The 19450-nt window shown below is 38.2% G+C and overlaps 1 protein-coding gene across 1 annotated transcript in view; it reads left to right on the top strand.

Moving 5' to 3' along the window:
- DDX46 (DEAD-box helicase 46) overlaps positions 1–18912 on the top strand; it is a gene marked incomplete at its 3' end in the record, with an annotated part of 20186 nt that extends 1274 nt beyond the window's left edge. The window contains 22 exon segments of the mRNA XM_029085604.1: positions 240–301; positions 304–458; positions 745–885; positions 3232–3349; positions 4349–4514; positions 4818–4966; positions 5307–5420; positions 7346–7511; positions 7881–8001; positions 8336–8511; positions 8954–9075; positions 9789–9867; positions 11704–11786; positions 12425–12589; positions 12951–13113; positions 14018–14211; positions 14770–14907; positions 15333–15482; positions 16141–16338; positions 16913–17131; positions 18016–18160; positions 18839–18912. Coding sequence (XP_028941437.1) covers positions 240–301; positions 304–458; positions 745–885; positions 3232–3349; positions 4349–4514; positions 4818–4966; positions 5307–5420; positions 7346–7511; positions 7881–8001; positions 8336–8511; positions 8954–9075; positions 9789–9867; positions 11704–11786; positions 12425–12589; positions 12951–13113; positions 14018–14211; positions 14770–14907; positions 15333–15482; positions 16141–16338; positions 16913–17131; positions 18016–18160; positions 18839–18912 — 3098 coding nt within the window.
- Between the last annotated feature and the right edge of the window lie 538 nt (positions 18913–19450).

The raw sequence follows: 19450 nt of genomic DNA, 5'->3' as shown, positions 1-19450 counted from the left end.
CCAGCACTGGAGGCAGCACTGCAGGTGGGGCCTTACGAGAGCAGAGTAGAGGGGGAGAATCCCCTCCCTCGAGCTGCTGGCCTGTTTGCTAATCAGTTTAGCAAGGTGTTTACAAATGTTTAGAAATTTTAAAAGTCCAGGAAATGAAGATAAATACGACTTTTTGGCCTGTCCAGCGAAATATGACAGATATCCTTAAACTGCAAATGGTTCCTGTGCTCATGTTCATCTCTTTGTTTGTTCTGTGGCTCGGTGCTGCAGGCACTATCGGAAGCGCTCTGCCTCCCGTGGCCGCTCCGGCTCTCCGGCAGCCGTTCCAGAAGCCGTTCTCCATCGGATAAGAGAGGAAAGCGTGGAGAAGACAGACGCTCCAGGAGCAGAGATCGGGACCGGAGACGCGAGAGGTCGCGCAGCCGGGACAAGAGGAGGTCTCGATCGCGTGACAGAAAGCGGCAGAGGTAGGAGTTACCAGTTCCAGCACCAGCAGGTAGAAATGCCTGTCCTTTGAATATTGATTCAATATTGTATTATTGAGTATAATTAGTTTGCTAATTTGTTCATGATACATTTTACTATGCTTAATATTTTTACTTATTAAATGGTTTCTAGCTGCTGGTGCTGGAGTTTGTAAGGTCTTAGAGGTTTTGATGGTTGTTGTATTCCTTTTACAAGCTGTTCCTCAATAATAGGCTGAAATTAGAGTGTGATCACGTGCTCGATAAATACACTTTTGCTCTGTGGCAGACGTTCAAGAAGCAGAGAAAGGGAACGTAGCAGAGAGAGGAGAAGATCCCGGAGCCGAGAGAGGAGACGCTCTAGAAGCAGGAGTAGAGGCAGACGGTCTCGATCCTCCAGTCCAAGCAAGAACAGGAAAACAGAAAACAGGTATTTGTGTTCTCTAATTACAATTAATATCATAGTGACAAAATATTGTAACACTGTTGGTAGCGTGGAGGAAATAATGAGGCAAAACTGAGGAAAGCTTTGATTTGTAGAGCAAGGAGAACATTATGTGAGTGTACTGTTGTGATCTTTTCACATTGCTTCATGTGTCTAATGCAGCTTGTTAGGAGAATGTTTCTGTAAAAGAAAATGATACAAGTTGTGGCAACTAAAAAATGCAATTAACTTTAAAGTGAATCACAGAATGTTGGGGATTGGAAGGGACTCAAAAGATCATCCAGTCCAATCCCCCTGCCAGAGCAGGAACCTAAATGAGATCACACAGGAAGGCGTCCAGGTGGGTCTTGAATGTCTCCAGAGAAGGAGACTCCACACCCTCCCTGGGCAGCCTGTCCCAGGGCTCTGTCACCCTCACTGTAAAGAAGTTTCTTCTCAAGTTTAAGCGGAACCTCCTGTGTTCCAGCTCACACCCATTGCCCCTTGTCCTACCATTGGGCATCACTGAGAAGAGCCTGGCTCCATCCTCCTGACATTCACCCTTAACATATTTATAACCATTAATGAGGTCACCCCTCAGTCTCCTCTTCTCCAAGCTAAAGAGCCCCAGCTCCCTCAGCCTTTCCTCATCAGGGAGATGCTCCACTCCCTTCATCATCTTGGTGGCTCTAACTGAAGCCACCAGAACAAAGACTGAACTTTGTTCTGAAAGCTTTGTAGTGCTTCATTGTTATCTCAGGTTCTGGTATCAATAAGTAATGTTCTGCATCCCAGCATGTGTGCCTAAATTAATAAAGTAGAGGTGCTCTCTGGCACAGGCATCACATTGAAGTATAACTTTCTTTAAACTTGTAAATTTCTGGAGAACAGGAAGTTGTAGCTGACAGATTTGCTCCAGTGCAGTCTTCTCAGTGATGGGCTGTATGATTTTCTTTCTCAGATAAAGCACTTCAGTTCTTTGGAAACATACAGAGCTTTTAAAAAGAAATATATGAGTAGGGTAGCAGCAGAGAATCTCTAAAGGGCATTGTGGTGACATCTGTAAGAGGAATTTCTGAAGTGTTTTAAGTGCCACTGATTGTACCTGAGCTCAATGTTTCATCCATTCTTTACCCAAAGAGTGTTCTAAAGAATGTAAACCAATAAAGTTTGGAATCTGCTTTTTAAAAGTATATTTGTGCAGAACAATAAAATATCTTAACACTTCAGAGAGGCTCAAGATGTCTGCTTTGGTAAAGCCACCACCTCTTTATCTGCTGTGTGTTGGATTCTGGGGCTGTGCTTAGTGCTGCAGTCAGTATGGATTTGACAAGTACTAGTCCTAGAGGTTTACAGTTGAATAAACTGCCTAGTAAGTAGACTTAGTAAAGAGGTGAACTTTGAACTGTTTGAGATATTGACTTTAGAAATGTGTAAAAACTTAGTACAGGTTGTCTTCTTTTGAATATATTTTAGTGGAATTTTCAGATATAATTCTAAACATATATATATTATTTATTATAGTATAAACATATAACCACGCTGTACTGTAAGGTGAGTGGGAAGTCTGTAAGTTGTCACAGTCTGTATCAAGAATGAGCAGGTTGATGACAATCTAGACATGGTGAGAAGCTGGAATCACAAAGTCTGTTGGAATAAGCCTATGGTTTGTATTAGAATAGCCCAATGAAAAAAGCATAAAGAGTTTTAATTGGCTAAAATGAATTTTACATTTATTAACACGAGTTGGCACGTGTTTGGATGCATTTCTTTTTTTTTTTTTTTTTTAATTGTAAGCAAGTAAGAATAATAAAATCTGTGATAAATTGCAAGTCTGCACATTACATTTGAATTACATAAAGAGCTTTTCCCAGAGAGAGGTGTTTTTATGTCTTTCAGCCAGTACTGTACGCTCAGGGGAACGTTCAGAATTCCATGGCAAGATGCTAGATCACTTTACCTTTCTCTAGAAATTCAACAAACAGGACATTTTTGGTATCTCTTTTTCTAACTACTGTCTTCAAGGAGGTGTAAAATAAACTGCAGAACCACTAGAGTATCGATTGTAAGTGTTCTGGAAATGAAGTCTACAACTTCCTCCTGTAAAGAAATGAGAAGAACAGAACCAAAGCGTGTGAATCGGTGGATTGCAATAGATTCTACGTTTCTGGTAGTTAAAGGGAATGTTTCCAGGAAATGGAAAGATTCTCTGGGAGGCAGTGTGCTTTGTAAGGTATTTGACAACATAAACCTGTACAGAGTGTTCATAGTTCTGTCTCTGTCCAGCACATGTGTATCCCTGCCCTGAGAAAAGCTGTAATGTTCTAAGAAATCTTTGATCTTACCTTTCAGATCAAGATCTAAAGAAAAGACAGACGGTGTGGATGTTTCCAAAGAAAAGAAAAAAGACAAAGATGACAAAGAGGAGGAGAAGGATAAAGATGCCACCACAAATACAGTGGCCACTGAGGTAGAAGCTTTTAACGCTTATAAATTTAAAAGATAGAATTTAAACCAGGATTTAAGTTAGCCAGAGATGACTGCATTAACAAAAGAAAACCTGTTCTGAGAGCTGGATGAAATCCCCACTGAATGACAGAGTTTTTTCTTTTCAGTAACACAGACTCTTGTCACAGTGTGAGCTTCCAGTTCTTGGCATAAGAAACATTCATCTCAATTCGAGATTCCAAACTGCTTAAACCACAAACCACAGACGAGTGAAGGCAATCTCATTTTTCACAAATTAGGTGTCAGTAGAGGAGCTGAAAATTAAATAATAGTTATCAGTTAACTGCATTTCTTACTTGGAAATGTTGTAGTTGATGTTAGTATTTTTCATTTGCTTCTGTTGTGATAAGTTCGTGGATGTCAGTCCTCTGCAGCATGCTCACACAACGGTTATCATAGAATCACAGAATGGTTTGGGTTGGAAGGGACCTCAAAGCTCATCCAGTCCCAACCCCCCTGCCATCAGCAGGGACACCTTCCACTAGACCAGGTTGCTCAAAGCCTCATCCAGCCTGGCCTTCAACACTTCCAGGGAGGGGGCATCTACAGCTTCATTGGGCAACCTGTTCCAGTGTCTCACCACCCTCACAGTGAGGAACTTCTTCCTAATATCTAATCTAAACCTCCCCTCTTTCAGCTTAAACCCATTTCCCCTTGTTCTGTCATTAGTTGCCCTTATGAAAAGTCCCTCCCCAGCCTTCTTGTAGCCCCTTCAGGTACTGGGAGGCCACTATAAGGTCTCCCCGGAGCCTTCTCTTCTCCAGGCTGAACAGCCCCAACTCTCTCAGCCTGTCCTCACAGCAGAGCTGCTCCAGCCCTCGGATCATCCTGGTGGCCCTTCTCTGGACTTGTTCTAACTACTGTTAGAACTTCGAACTACTGTTATACTTGCCTGAAGAAGCACAGGCTAAAGCCAGTGGCCGTTGATTTTCATTATTTGGTTGGTTTTTTTTTATCATAGAATTTTGATCAGAACAAACTAGAAGAAGAAATGAGGAAACGAAAAGAAAGAGTGGAGAAGTGGCGGGAAGAACAACGCAAGAAGGCCATGGAAAACATAGGAGAGCTGAAAAAAGAAATTGAAGAGATGAAACAGGGGAAAAAATGGAGTTTGGAAGATGATGATGGTATTTAACTTTTTATATATATAACAGTTAAAATACTTTTGTTCTTAACAGTATTTTTATTACGTTATCTTTAAAGCATTTAATTACTTTTCAGAATGTGAACTATACAATAACAGAGCTTAAATCTGGTCATGGCTTCAAATGGTTTAAGAGACAGTTGAGATTAACAAGCTGGAGAGATGTGAATGAGCAAAAATGATATAGTAATAAAACTGGACTGTTATCTGGGGAGACTAATAATTTTAACACACCTGAGCACTTTTTCCTTGCCTGTTTTATTCCTGCCTTTCTTGCTTGTATTAGATGATGAAGAGGAAACTGCAGAAGGAGAAAAAGAAGGCAATGAGGTTGAAGATGAAGAGTTAGATCCTTTGGATGCTTATATGGAAGAAGTAAAAGAAGAGGTCAAGAAATTCAATATGAGAAGTGTGAAAGGTGGTGGGAGTGAAAAGGTAAAATCACTTATTAAGAATCAAAATGATTTGGGGTGGGAAAAAGGAGGGAAGTGCAAAAAAGCATGAAGTAAGTTAGATGCACTTAAATGCCTGTTTGCCTTAACTTTAATTTCCTGGTGTTTTATCAAGGATTATTCTAGTAAAATTTCATTGGAGGAAGTAAAAAAAAAAACAACCCATATTCTAGTAAAATTTCATTGGAGGAAGTAAAGTAAAAAAAAACAAACCCCAAAACCCAGCATAATGCATTCAGAACTACAAATATTCTGTATATTTTATACAGTGTGCTTTTTGTTTTATATGATAGTGCAATAATATTTCTTAACTGTTTTTGTAGAAGTCTGGACCAACTGTTACCAAGGTGGTAACTGTGGTGACAACCAAAAAGGCAGCTGCAGAGTCAGAAAAGAAGAAAGGGGAACTCATGGAGAATGACCAAGATGCAATGGAGGTAATGGAAGTGGCATGTATTTCTGCTGTGAAAAGGCAATGTGCCTCTTAGAAGAGGAAAGAGAACGAGGGTAGTCCTTGGATTTTTCCATCTCCTAGGAGATAAACGTTTAGTTATTTAATTTACAGAGCCATGGTCACAAGATTTTTGATCTTATGCAGTTTCTTGCTACTTGTACTGTTTTGTTTTGGTGCAATCCCCATCGCAGCTTTATTGTTCAGAGGCAGTGTTACCCAGATGAGAACTGAATGAGAGTCTGGCTTTGTAATTGTTCTTAATATGACTGGGCTGGTGTATGTCACATGTAGAGTGTGTGTTCAGTTCATGTCACTGAAATTGGGCAGGCAGTCCTGGTGACCCTGTCTGTGAGTGACCCACAAGCTAGTATGGAGTGTTTATGTACGCGGATGCTCAGGCTGCACGTTCACTCACATGTATGGAAACCAGTTTGTGTGTTACACTTCTGCTGAATTGCTTTGGAAGTATAAATATATTAATTTCCAAAACACCTGTAACTTATGGATCTCCAAACACTTAATGACTCATAGTGAAACATCTCTTTCAGCACAAATGGGATGTCTCATTTTACAGTTTAGGAAACAGTAGAAAACAGTTTGATTCTGCCTAGGGCTACAAAATGCCGTGCCAAGTCATGTGTTCTAGTGGACAAGCACCCTAAAACAAGTTTAAAAGCATTTTCTGTTACACTGCCTGTAGATAACAAATGTGTTTTAGTAGGAAGAGGTGATACAAATAGATAAATGTAAGCTACCCTCTTAAGCTCAGCCATCTTGCTCAGTGATTGGACCTGAACTTCTCAGAATTGCTCTTCTGTGTCTAAACTGCCTTCATAAAATGCTTTTGGGAGAATAGGCACATTGAGTACTTAATGTGGTTGTGTGTGGTGCTGTAGGTCTGAATGGTTGCTAAGGGTATGGGTAGGCTGCTGTCCAGGAGATCTCGGTGAGACAGCCTTGCTCAAGCTGTAGACTCGATACCCTGATAGGACTGCAGCTCAGCTAGGTCGTGCTAGCATACATGGACCTGTTAGAGCCAGTCCAGAGGAGGCCACAAGGATGATCCGAGGGCTGGAGCAGCTCTGCTGTGAGGACAGGCTGAGAGAGTTGGGGCTGTTCAGCCTGGAGAAGAGAAGGTTTTGGGGAGACCTTCTAGCAGCCTCCCAATACCTGAAGGGGCTACAAGAAAGCTGGGGAAGGACTTTTCCTAAGGGCAGTTAATGACAAAACAAGGGGAAATGGGTTTAAGCTGAAAGAGGGGAGGTTTAGATGAGATATTGGGAAGAAATTCTTTCCTGTGAGGGTGGTGAGACACTGTCCCAGGTTTCCCAGAGAGGCTGTGGCTGCTCCTCCCTGGAAGTGTTCAAGGCCAGGTTGGATGAGGCTTTGAGCAACCTGGTCTAGTGGAAGGTGTCCCTGCTGCTGGCAGGGGGGGTGGGACTGGGTGAGCTTTGGGGGCCCTCCCAACCCAAACCAGTCTATGATTCTGTGTTAAGCTCTGTGTTGCTGCAGTTCCAGTGTTGTTAGTACTCGACTAATTTAAAGCTGAGTTGGGTGCATCTGTCAGAACTGTGACTGCAGTGGGATGCAAATCAGTGGTGTGCTGGCTGGATTTTTTTTTCTTAATATTTTCCTCTTTCTATTGTAAGACTGTGATTATTTCTGCATGACAAGACTAATAGTATTTATAATGTTATGTAAGTAATATGGAACTTGATCAAAGTTAAGGTTTGGGAGAAACATGAAAGAACAATTGGGACTCTTAAACTGAGAGTGTGTTTTCAGTATCTGGTCTAATGGGGTAAGGAGTAACTGTTGCTTCTGAGTAAAGTTCATCTATAAATGAAAAGCCAGAGCCTCTCAGAATACCATCTGTACTAATTTACACACAAATTATAATCTATACAGTATTCCTCAGAAGAGGAGGAAGTTGATCTTCAGACTGCCCTGACTGGCTACCAGACCAAGCAGAGAAAGCTGCTAGAACCAGTGGATCATGGAAAGATAGAATATGAACCTTTCAGGAAAAACTTCTATGTTGAAGTACCAGAACTAGCTAAAATGACACAAGAAGGTAAGGACAAATACAACCAGAACACCTTGGGTGCTATTGAGGGCAAGAAAGATGGGTTTTGATGTGCAAAGAAACAGAAAATTCTCTTGGAATATCAAGAGCATTTGGAGCAACTTGGTTTAGAAAAACACCAAATCAGTTAGATCACTGCTATTGATGACTTCATGTAATTATGTGTGAGGCTTTGATTGAAAAATTTACCTGAGTCCTTTCCACCTGCCTCCTCTATCTGTGTGTAACCAGCTACAAACTGTTTTTCTGGTGGTAATGAAGTAGTATTTCATGTTCAGGGACAGATCAAGAATATTTTGATCAAACTAGCAGAGAAATGTTAAGTTTGACTCTGTTGTAATGCAAACTGTATTTCAGAGGTGAACGTGTACAGGTTGGAGCTGGAGGGAATCACAGTCAAGGGAAAAGGCTGCCCCAAACCAATAAAAACCTGGGTACAGTGTGGTATTTCCATGAAGATTCTCACTGCCCTCAAAAAGTAAGCAAGCACTTTATCAGCTATATCATGCTTCGTTTTGCTGGCTGTGCTCTATCATATATTTATGAGAAGAACATTTCTCTTTATGTTTGTAGATGTTACATACAGAGCCAGCAGGGTGTTTCCCCCTCAGTGTGGAATTACTGTTACAAACTGTTCCTTCTGCCATTTTTATCACGTTTTTGCTGCTCATTTTGAAGCTGTATTTTTTGAATGGCTCTGATGTGTATGTGTAAATAGGAGCATGCCAAACTTTTTCAGCATGACTGTGTTTCATATCTGCCAAATACCCATTTTGTTCTTAAAATATCTTTTCTTTTCCTCTCTTTTTAAGACATGGCTATGAAAAGCCCACTCCCATTCAAACCCAGGCTATCCCAGCAATTATGAATGGCCGTGACTTGATTGGCATTGCTAAAACAGGAAGTGGAAAAACTATTGCGTTTCTCTTGCCCATGTTCAGACACATCATGGATCAGAGAGCGTTAGAAGAAGGAGAAGGTCCCATAGGTACAAAGCTTTTGTTTTCAGAATTGCTATTTAAATAAATACAAACTCAAGCATGTGCTTTAGAAGGGTCTTCAGTTGTTCTCTTGGTTATAGGGAGGAATGTTTACTTGCTAATATCCATTAATGAATGGATTTTTTAAATTTCCTTAATGATCACTATGCTGTTTAATGTTGTTTGTGATCTCTGTGCTATCTAATGATGTTTCAAGAGCACTTACATGTCTGTATATCTGGAAAGGAGACCTTACTCCTTCGATTTTGAAACTTTGAACAGAGTTCCACCCCATCCTCATACTGACTTGTCTTTTTTTCTTGAAATTAAATTTTTAAAAATACATATAAGTGAATTGCTTTAAACATCATTACAGAAGATTAATTTTTATTGTATAAATAACAACATCTTTTATATTACAATGCATGATGGAAATACTTTGCTTTTCAGCTGTGATTATGACACCTACTCGCGAGCTGGCTTTGCAGATCACCAAGGAGTGTAAGAAATTCTCAAAGACACTTGGACTTCGAGTTGTCTGTGTCTATGGAGGGACAGGAATCAGTGAACAGGTACACAAAAGACATCACCTTGTCAAATAACTCTTCAGCTTTATTAATTAATTTTACCTTTGCAGTGAATTGAGTTCCCTTCTCTTTCCCATAAATCCAGTAGGTTTGCAGCCTTCATGATGGATTTTCTCTGGATGAATGTTAGTAATGCAAAAGCTTAAAGTATCAGTGGGACGTGACAGTTCAGAAGTTGTTGAGAAGCTGTATTTTTATGAGAGTTCCCCTGAAGACAACAGTGCTAAAATGTTAACTTTGGTTAACTTTGGTTTATTGCTTTATCAAGTATTGCATCTTAGAGTAATGTAGAGATTCGTTTCACAGGGTTCCCCCCCGTGCCCCCATTTATGGAAACAACAGGAGTGACCATCTGTGATGGAACATGGTTTGTTTACTATCAGTTGTCCCTGATATAACATTTGACATTCCTTACAGGCTCTTAACTGTAGAGAAGTCATATCTCCATTATAACTCCTTCAAGTGGTAGTAATTTAGGATGTCAGAGGAAGCAAAGTTTTCCAAAGACTTACAGAAACTGCTCAGTAAAATCTTTACATAAACAATTCACATTAACACAACAGCTGCATTACAGTGTATTTTGTTTTCTTTCTTGCTAGGTGATACATGTTTAAAAGAACCAAACACACAAAAACCCCCCAAAAACCCACAAAGCCAAGCCCCCCTGTAATAATTTGTTCACTATGTTTTAAAATCAGATCGCTGAACTCAAAAGAGGTGCTGAAATTATTGTATGTACCCCTGGACGTATGATTGACATGTTAGCAGCTAACAATGGTGAGTAGAAAACCTTTTTCTACGGAGCATTTTTTATATTTGTTGTGTAATTCTAACAAATTCAAAAGATCATGTACTTTGATAAATGGTCTTACAGAATTTTCTTATATCTCTTCAGGCTGCACTGTCTAGCTATTGAGAAAATATAGCACTAATAACAGGTTTAATAATACACTGAGTTGATTTTTTTGGGGAGGACAGGATATATACTACATTCTTGAAGAGTTTCTGAGAAATGTTGATCATTGTTAAGCTTTAAAATGTGCTGGTCCAAATTTTTTAACTTCAAGTCATTTAGATAAAGGTTATATTACAGTTACTTATTTTGTTGGCCCATTAATCCTTTATTATTGTTAGTGTAGCTCAGCAGTTACCCACTTTTACATAAGAGAAACTGACTCTGCCTTTATCTGTTGGTTTTAAAAACCAAACAGACAGAGAAGCCCTCCCTAAATAACTGTTTGAAAGTAAAAGAACTGACCTTACATCAAATATTCACATTGATTAAACTGAGCCACTGCAGCTTTAAGAGGTTTTGTCCTAGTGTAACCATTGCATGCTTATTAGATAAAGTTTTATTATTAAATTATTCCACATCAAAACCTCTACTAAACTGTTGACATTATTTAACTTCTGTGGAAAAAGTACCTTCAAGACATATAGAACTGGGCTTCCAAGACTTATATCGTCAAAGGTAGGTACATTAATGCTGTTCCCAAGTAATTTTACAAAGTTATTATTTGGGGATGAAAGTGTTAAGATGTTAAATAGATATGTAGTTTTTTAGGAAATATTTATTTTGTTCCTTAAGTATGAATTCCATATCTTAAAGGAATGCAGCGCTAAATCTCTAAAAGATAATGTGAGGATTCAGCTACGATTTGCTGAAGATGAAAGGACCAAAATTCTCCTGTAGTTTGGTAGGCACAGCTCCGAGTGATAGTTGTGGAAAATGATAAGAATCTGTTCCATTCCGAGAGCATTTGACAGTGTCACTCCACACTTGCTTGGAACTGAATTTGTTCACATGTTTATATTGTTGGAGAATATGAGTCTTAAATCCTTAAGTTAAATCCTTCTCTTGAAAGGGAATCTCTTAGCTGTTTGTTTGGGAAGGGTGCTAATTATCCTGTCCATCATAATTTCAAAATGTTCACAGATAGACAATTTGCTTATTTTGTTTCCAGCTGTCCCAGAGTTTGGGGTGGTTCTTTAATTTTAAATTTAGCAGTATTACTGGGTAGGTTTTAATCTTTATATATTCATTTTGACAAGACTGCTTACTCTGTTTTGATGCATATTATTAGCAGTTAACTAGAATTAGTATGATTATCCTCAAATAGTTATTTCTAGCTCCATGGAAGCATTACAGATTATATGTATGAGAGGAATTTTTCTGAGGCTGCAACAGTTAGCACTGGACTTTGCCTTCCACACATGCGCTGTAATCTCTAATATGTTTTTTTCTAGGTGGCGCTGTCAGATAATGGCTGATGTGGCTCCTTGCTTCATCTCAGTCTTAGTTTTATGATGTGTTTTGGCGAGGGCAGTTTTCTGAATTTTACAGGTTCTTCTGGCCCTATGATGGTATGCAAGAGAAGAGTTTGACAAAATAAAGGGCCTTGTGCATACTTACACATTTCCCAGAATTTATATGTGATTAAAATGAGAACATTAAAATTCACATTCGGTGAATTTTTAAAAAAAATAAATAATTAATGTCTTTGTTAGAAGATAGTGAGACTATGTAACATTTTAAAAAAAATTATTCCTGAGGGGAAACTAGATTTCCATTTGATTTTGTTTCCCATGTTGTTTTTTCCTCTCCTTTCACAGGTCGGGTGACAAACCTCCGTAGAGTCACATACGTTGTACTCGATGAAGCAGACAGAATGTTTGACATGGGTTTTGAGCCTCAGGTAATTAATGACATGAGTGACACTGCCACAAGATGTTCTTTTCCACTTAGAGGATTTTGCAATGCTGTGTTATTATTATACTGCAAATGAGTGTTCAAAAATGAGTGTTCAGGGGGCCTACAAGAAAGCTGGGGAAGGACTTTTCATAAGGGCAGTTAGTGACAAAACAAGGGGAAATGGGTTTAAGCTGAAAGAGGGGAGGTTTAGATGAGATATTAGGAAGAAGTTCTTCACTGTGAGGGTGGTCAGACAGTGGAACAGGTTGCCCAAGGAAATTGTGGCTGCTCCTCCCTGGAAGTGTTGAAGGCCAGGTTGGATGAGGCTTTGAGCAACCTGGTCTAGTGGAAGGTGTCCCTGCTGCTGGCAGGGGGGTTGGAACTGGATGATCTTTAAGGTCCCTTCCAATCCAAACCATTCTATGATTCTATGAAGATATCCTATGTATGGACAGCAGTTTAAATTGACTCTTTAAATTTTTTCTATTATCCTCACATTTCCGAAGAGGAAATCTGTAAAGAAATATTTTGTAGTCTGTGTGTAGTGCAGATAACACCTCACTTTAAATCTGACAGCTCTGTGTGTGTACGAAGCTCAATGACAGCACTTGGATATTAACAGGGAATGTTCTCTTGAACCAGGTTATGCGCATTGTAGACAACGTCAGGCCTGATCGTCAGACTGTCATGTTCTCTGCTACTTTTCCCAGAGCTATGGAGGCATTAGCTCGGAGAATCCTTAGTAAACCTATAGAAGTGCAGGTCGGAGGCAGAAGTGTCGTCTGTTCTGATGTGGAGCAACACGTTGTGAGTATCACACAGCTGCCTCACTGATCTCATTTGCTTGCAAAAGATTATTTCCAGCAGTATTGAATATAAAGCAATATACCCACAGAGCTTTTGTTTTGAGAAGTTTAGTGATATTATGAAACATGAACTCAGAATAAACTGACACCCTAATGTGCATATGCAATGCAATCACTCTTTTTAAAAAACCACGTGGTTTTATACCACTAAGCTGAGTAGCAGTTTTACCACTAGCTGTGGAAACAGCCTGAAAAAGTCATCTCCTCTTCCTGATTTTCATTTTCATGCACCCTCGATGCATTTAATGACTTAAGATACATTTTATACTCTTTCTACTTTGCTTTTCTATGTCTTTTTCCAGATTGTCATAGAAGAGGAGAAGAAATTTTTGAAGTTACTGGAGCTCCTGGGACACTATCAGGAGAAAGGATCAGTTATCATATTTGTAGATAAACAAGAACATGCTGATGGATTGTTGAAAGATTTAATGAGAGCCTCTTATCCTTGCTTGTCTCTTCATGGAGGTAATCATCAATCTGGAGGATTTATATTAACAACTCCAAACTAGACTATTGGTATTCAGTAGTTATAAAGAGAAGATACTTAGTTCCTGTGTAGTAGCAATTAATATTTCTTCTTCCTAAGCAGATTTTGCTTTAGAATTGTGAAATATATTTGTCTCTTAATTTGAAATAGGCAGTTTTCTGTAATTACTCTCCATTGTTCCCTGGGAGATGTCATCAGATGTCAAATCTTGTCTCTGTGCAACAGGATTGTTACTGCGAGTTGACACCTCTCAGGGAATATTATTAACTACTTGTTGTTGTAGAGTAGGGAATGCCATGGGGGGAGTGTTATGTGATATTTCTATTTGAGATTTCACAAGAATAGCAGCTGTTCTTTGACTTTTCTGCCATCAAGTAGTAATACAACAGAAGTAGTTTAGCAGCAAGAGGAGGAAATCTCTTTAGATTATTGTCCATCCCAGAGTATTTTAAAACTTTCTATATATAATGCTCTTAAAAATACAGTAACCAATAAATACAAAACCACTCTTCATTTAGTGCAACAATGGAAGAGGGGAATCTCGTTGTTCTGAGATTTCTGTTGCCTTTAGAGAACAGACAAAGCCTGCAGATGAATATAAGAAGTCAAATAGAAAATCATATTAAAGGAACTTTTGAGGATCTTGGTGTGGGAAAACATCTTTTTGTAGTGGAAAAACTAAAAGTTTTGTTCTGGGTAATAAACTAAGAGATTTATTATTTGGGTTAATACAATTTTCCAGTAGAAGTGTGAATGTATTGAAATTCTATTTGCTCAGGCTTTCTGTTGTTTGAAGTTGGAGGGTGTTTTGACTCTGTGTACAAACTCTTCTGGCTCAAAGCAGAGCTTTATAATTAACTGTTTTCTCTGTGTTTCTTCCAGGTATTGATCAGTATGACCGGGACAGCATAATTAATGATTTCAAGAATGGAACTTGCAAACTTCTAGTGGCCACATCTGTAGCAGCAAGGGGCTTGGATGTAAAACAATTGATGCTGGTGGTTAATTATAGCTGTCCCAACCATTATGAAGATTATGTGCACCGAGCAGGCCGAACTGGACGAGCTGGCAATAAAGTATGTATGATCAGGTGCCTGTTTCCATTAATACTGCAAATTTTTCCTTGTGCTTGATTAAGCTGTTCCCAAGGGATAGCTACAGAGGGAGTAGTTTACGTTACTGGTGGGAAGAGGCTTTCCCTTTGGAGTGCATCTGAGGTTTTTGAGTGATCATCTGTAAAATCTATTCTGAATTGTAGCACTGTGGAAGTTGGAATTTAAATGATGTTCTGATGTCTGAATGTTCTTTTAAATCTCATTTGTGGCTCAAAGTTTGGGTGTTTTTCAATGTTGGAAATGTGCCCTACTAAATTTATAAGATATTCTTTTCCTAACTCTTAATTTTTAACTGAAGGAAGGACTTTAGTTTCTACCACCTGTGGTTGATTACCTCTGTATCAGCTTCCTGGGAAATCACATTATTTATTCTACATTCCTACTAAAAAAAATGTATGCATGAAAATCATGGTTACTTTTATTGACCAGAACAACAGCATCTGTGCAAGGCTACTCCCATAAATTTAAAGTGTCTTTAGAAATTTTTGCTTTATTATCTTTTAAATTAATTTTGACCAGGGGTATGCATACACATTCATTACTGAGGATCAGGCACGGTATGCTGGTGATATCATTAAGGCTTTAGAATTGTCCGGGAATCCAATTCCTACTGATTTGGAGAAGCTCTGGGCTGACTTCAAAGACCAGCAGAAGGCTGTAAGTAATTCTTTCTTCTGTAGTGGGCTTTGGTCTGGGTTTAATGAGTATGCACATGGGTCCAGTTGTACAGTATACATACATGAGTCATCTCACTGACTTTTTAGAGGTTTTTTTTTAATCAGAGTTTTTTCTGATATAAAAACCAGAGAGTTTTTTTTACTTCATTTAAAAAAACATGTTATACTTACAGAAAATCCCAGTAGTGTATTGTTTCTATCTGCTGAATTAACATAGCTTTTTTTATTACTCTTCATTGTAAAATACAGGTTTTTTTAAATTTGAAGAGCTTTCTAAATGTACTAGGATTTGGTTTTTAAAATAAATTACTTCAAAATTATTTGTATAATTTTATAGTTATTTCCTGACTATCAGAAGTGGAATTTTAAACTTCAAAGTATGAAAATATATATTTTTGTTTTCAGGAGGGGAAGTTGATTAAAAAAAGTAGTGGATTCTCTGGCAAAGGTTTTAAATTTGATGAAACAGAACAAGCTTTGGCTAATGAAAGAAAGAAGCTACAAAAAGCAGCGCTTGGCTTGCAAGATTCAGATGATGAAGATACAGCTGTTGATGTAAGCACCTGAAAATAAGATGGAAAACCTTAAACAACTTCAAATATATTTGTTTCTTCCCCAGTAGGTTACATACCACTTTGCAGAATGCATGGATTCATGTTACTCCATGTCCTATGCCACTGACTTAGTTAAATTCCATGAGTAGATCTATGTGTGTTCTTTGATATAAAAGATATATAGCTATGAAGATCTTGAAAGTCTCTTTCTGACTTACTGTTTTTTTTATACTTAATATATGTTGTTATGTATATGTCACAGAAATTCTTTTCTTTATAATATTAATCTCGTGTAAATGAAATAGAATGATTACCCTCAATTACAAATATCTTTTTTTTTTTTTTACTTGTGGCATTTTAAAGAAATTCACAGTAGCCTTTTCTGTTTCTAAATCCTTATTAGATTCCTTTCTTACTGTTTGTAAGATTCATTTTTTGTGACCTTGAAAGTAAACACTGTGTTCAGACTTTTTCCTGATGGTTAGATCATCTGTTCCCTTTGTTGAGTTGTCATTCTGGGCAGGCTTCTACCGTTTATACAACATTTATTTCTTTAAAAGCATAGAAACTAAATGCACCTTAGTGTTTGCTTCCTTTAGGATGATAAGATTACCTAATGGTAAATCCAGTGATCTAATAAGTGTTATTTTTTTTTTTAGATTGATGAACAAATTGAAAGCATGTTCAATTCAAAGAAGAGAGTAAAAGACATGGCAGCACCAGGAACATCAAATGCTCCTACACCATCAGCTGGGAATGCAGAAAAATTGGAAATTGCTAAAAGATTGGCTTTGAGAATCAATGCCCAGAAGAATCTTGGAGCAGAGGCACAAGTATTTGTCCCTTTCCACTTTAAGGTCAGACTACAGAGCAATTTTTTTCCTTTTCCTTTTTTCAAAGGTTGTTCAGTTCCTCATTCTGTGGCTGTCATTTTATTTAGTGTCTCTGCACACTAACATCATACTGCATTATTTAGCTCATTTGTGCTGGGCTAACTCAGTTATAAGTGGTAGGATTTGTAACTGAGCTAATACGATAATAAGATTTAACAGAGAACTGGAAATGCTTTGTCTGCCCTGGCAAAGAGTTAATTGATTACTGATAAAATGACACAATTAGGTTTTGTCAGCTTCAGCAGAGTTGCAGAACATCTTTCTCTGCTGAAGCACGTAATACACAGTTCATTTAGATTAATGTGCTGTGGAATGTTGATGTGTTTTGAGTTGAAGATAGAAAAGACCAGTAAGATCTTTTCTATGCAGGTGTGAGGGGCATTATTGAGAGGAGGGGAAGAAGAGAAAGAGAAGTTTGGAGAATGTATTTATGTGGACAGTTGTATTACAGAGAAAGCTTTAATGAAACCCTTGTTGGTTGATACAGGACTTCTTTCTGCTGTCTTGTTCTCAACATGGACCTGTTTGTTTTTTACAGGATGTGATGCAGCAGGCTACAAATGCTATCTTGAGAGGAGGCACAATTCAAGCTCCCACTGTATCTGCCAAGACCATTGCAGAGCAACTGGCTGAAAAAATCAATGCTAAGCTCAATTATGTACCCATAGAGAAACAGGAGGAAGAGAAACAGGACGGAGGACAGAATGAATCCTTTAAGAGATATGAAGAAGAATTAGAGATCAATGACTTCCCACAGGCAAGTAACCATTTTGCTATAATCAAGTGTCACTGACCATTATTCACCATACAGGGTATGTTTACTCAGCCTACCAGAACTGGGAAACCAAACAGGGATGGGAGGGGATCGTTCTTCCCGTCAGAAACAGCTTTGCCTTCACCCCAAGGCAGTGTGAGCTTCTCCAGACTGGCTTTGAACTTCTAACCACGACAAAAAAATTGTCTCAGTCTACAAGTAACTTATTCCAACCTACTAGATCCTTTCTAGTAATTTTGTTGTCTAAATTAATGGGATGCATTTATCATAATGAAGTATTTTTGAGGATATAGTAGAGATTTGGGACAATTTTTACAGGGTTCTGAAAAACAACTGGCAGTGTTTATTCCTTAGGCTTTATTTAGGGAGATTTTAAGGTTTACTTATTTTTGTCTTTAGCTGATGAACTGCATAGAAATAAATAGCATTCAGTTTATCAAAAGGAAGTACTTGCAGCTATTAACGGTGTATGTTTGCCCTTGAAGTCTGTTCCTGTACAGAAAGTGATAAATAAAATACTCGAGTGCTGCTTTAGATCACAAGAAAAAAAATTACAAGTTTTAATCTTTCAGTGTAGCAAAATAGAAGGTCTTTAGAGCTCTTGCTCCAGCAGTACTACGCATCCATTCTCCTTTCTCCTTCTTCTGTAACTTTATCTTGCTGACACAAGAGACAGATTTATTTTAAAATATACTTGCATAAAAACGACTGGCTGAAATTTCAATCTACATTTTTACAGTCGAATGCCATGACCAACTTTCACAGCACAGTGTTCTTGTTTGCCTAAAATGTCAACTACCCTTTGGATTGCCATTTCGTGTGATTCCTTTCCCTTGATTGATCCTCCCATATCCTTTACCTTGCAGACTGCCAGATGGAAAGTTACCTCCAAAGAAGCGCTGCAGAGAATCAGTGAATATTCTGAAGCTGCTATTACAATCAGAGGAACTTATTTCCCACCAGGCAAAGAACCCAAGGAAGGAGAACGAAAGATTTATTTGGCTATAGAAAGTATGTATTCTTTTAATAAATGTTTCAGTGAAAGATACAACTCTATTTATTTATTTTGTTAATTAGACATATGGAATCTCTATAGTCATAGTGTCTGGATGCTCAGTTCCAAACCCACTATAGTTATTTTGCAAATTAATAGAATTACTAAAGAAACATTCATTTATCTTAATACACTTTGCCAAATGATCCTTGGGGATCACTGAGATGCTTCTGAGAATGCTGACCTGCCACAGAACAGCAGCAAACATGTACTGAATCAGTTTGGAGGAGAGGGGGGGGGGAAAGAAAGGAAAAAAAAAATAAATAAATCCATATAAGCACAAAAATGTCTGTACCAGTGTGAAATAAGGAAGAAAATGGAATTGTGTGGATTTTGGCTGTTAAAGGTGGAAGAAATTACATCAGCTACTACAACAAAAACTTTGCAAATCTCATGATGGTTGAGTTTTTCTCAAAGAAGCCTTTAATCCTGGGTATTTCTGAGTAGTGTAATTCATGATTGTCTGTTTGAAGTGACTTCCCTAAAACAGTCTGTACAATACTAGAGTCTTCTTCAGCGAGTAGTTGGGGATATTCAGCAAGTTTTACAGTGTTTCTGAAAACAGTCAGCAGTGTTTATTCTGTCAGCTTCACAGAGAGAAACTGTTTAACGTGGTGATATTTTTTTGTCTGCAGGTGCCAATGAACTGGCTGTACAGAAAGCAAAGGCAGAAATCACACGACTTATAAAAGAGGAGCTCATCAGATTGGTGAGTGAAATATCCAGAATGCAGAGGGAAAGTGCCTTAATTTATGCTTCATGAGATTGATTTCTACAAATGTTGACACTCTGGCATGCATTTTTTATTAATAGCAGGGACTGGAGCCTATAGATCTCAAAAACCACTGTTTTCATTGAACAGCCTAGAAAATATATCAGTGTGTTCAGTCAGCCAGACATACGGGTGTTATCCAGCCAGCAGATGGAGATAACACATTAACAGAGCTTTTTGACTGAAAGACCCTTTATAAAGAGTTAGGTCCAAATAAATTTCCTAATTTCAGCACCATCAGGCACGGGGGAGGAGAATTCCCCTCATTTTCATACTTTATATGTGTTGAGAGATTTGTTTTGCTGTCGTTTTACAGCACACCCAGATAATAATCAGTTGTGTTCAACATACTCAGTTTTCAAAGAAGGTGTTGTCTTGAGAAACCATTTTTTGAGTTCTCTGGTTGAAAAAACCTTGGTTTTCTCTAGAATAATATATAATATTATATATAATATATTATATAATAAGATACTGC

The sequence above is a fragment of the Antrostomus carolinensis genome, unplaced genomic scaffold (assembly GCF_000700745.2).
Source record: "Antrostomus carolinensis isolate BGI_N321 unplaced genomic scaffold, ASM70074v2 scaffold49316, whole genome shotgun sequence".
Taxonomy (NCBI): Eukaryota; Metazoa; Chordata; class Aves; order Caprimulgiformes; family Caprimulgidae; genus Antrostomus; species Antrostomus carolinensis.
The sequence above is the reverse complement of the archived record's forward strand: the minus strand, read 5'-3'. Positions and strand labels throughout refer to the sequence as shown.